Below are 960 nucleotides of genomic sequence, written 5' to 3'. Positions count from 1 at the left end.
TTCACCACAGCTGGAGGGCCGGAGGTTTGCTACCCCTGCACCACTGGATAGGTAAAGACAAAGTAGAGATTTGAGATATCTCCTCCGCAGTTTGCAAAATTTCATTGCATACCTTGGAGAGTTTTGTCCAAGGGCAGGTTGACTGTATTAATGCATCCAACCACCCATTTTAAACTATGGACACCTTAAGGCAAATTGCATACCAACTATGGTAAGGTAACCCCTTCCCAAGAACAACGCTCTATTATGTTGGCACTGTGATTAAACCAGTTGTCAGTTACAAGAGTGTGTGCTTACAACAAACCTGATATACCCATGGGTAGGTAGGGAGACATGACAATATCTTGCTCTAGAATTCGTTTTGTTGCAGGCACAAGTTTAGTGAATGTCATGCCGTATCTTGTGACAAGCTTCAGGCAAATAAAGATAAATCTACACTAGGCCATCAATGTTCCCACAGTAGCACAAGCCATAAAACTCAGAATTCAGCACAATTTCAATTTATACTTTGCAGGTGCAAAGTAAAGAATTTATTCCCCCCCCCGCCCAAGTAAGGTGTACACACTGGGACTTAAAGCAATTAATTTAACAGCCATTTATGAAAAACTGGTAACCAATGGATGAAATAAGGGTCAGTTAATAGAAAAGATTAAGAGGCACAATCCCCCCCCCAAAAAAAAACAAGGTAGCCACTAACTTGCCATTCCAACACTTATGCTCACGTTACTTTTTACTGTAGGTAACCAGAGATACTGTACACGTTTTGGACCTTGATGAGCTACAGAGTGGTACAGCCACCTAGTAATTGTGTCTTACAGTACAATATGGTACCCACCCATTTCTGCAGAAGGTAACTGCCTGTAGAAGTCCAGCAATGGTCAGTACAGTTTCTCTTTAATAGCACAAACATACTTTAGCTCAGATGCCACAAGCACATTTAAATAGTGGACTGGTATAGAT

The 960-nt window shown here is 41.4% G+C and overlaps 1 protein-coding gene across 1 annotated transcript in view; it reads right to left on the bottom strand.

Moving 5' to 3' along the window:
* The window catches only part of LOC108793086 (zona pellucida-like domain-containing protein 1), a 25,194-nt gene extending 24,802 nt beyond the window's left edge, over positions 1 to 392 (bottom strand). The window contains exon 1 of the mRNA XM_018564026.1: positions 305 to 392. Coding sequence (XP_018419528.1) covers positions 305 to 392 — 88 coding nt within the window. The remainder of the gene's footprint in view (positions 1 to 304) is intronic.
* Positions 393 to 960: the final 568 nt, after the last annotated feature.

This window comes from Nanorana parkeri, unplaced genomic scaffold (genome assembly GCF_000935625.1).
Source record: "Nanorana parkeri isolate BGI_ZX_2015 unplaced genomic scaffold, ASM93562v1 scaffold716, whole genome shotgun sequence".
In the NCBI taxonomy this organism is placed as follows: Eukaryota; Metazoa; Chordata; class Amphibia; order Anura; family Dicroglossidae; genus Nanorana; species Nanorana parkeri.
This window is presented reverse-complemented; position numbering and strand designations above follow the sequence as displayed.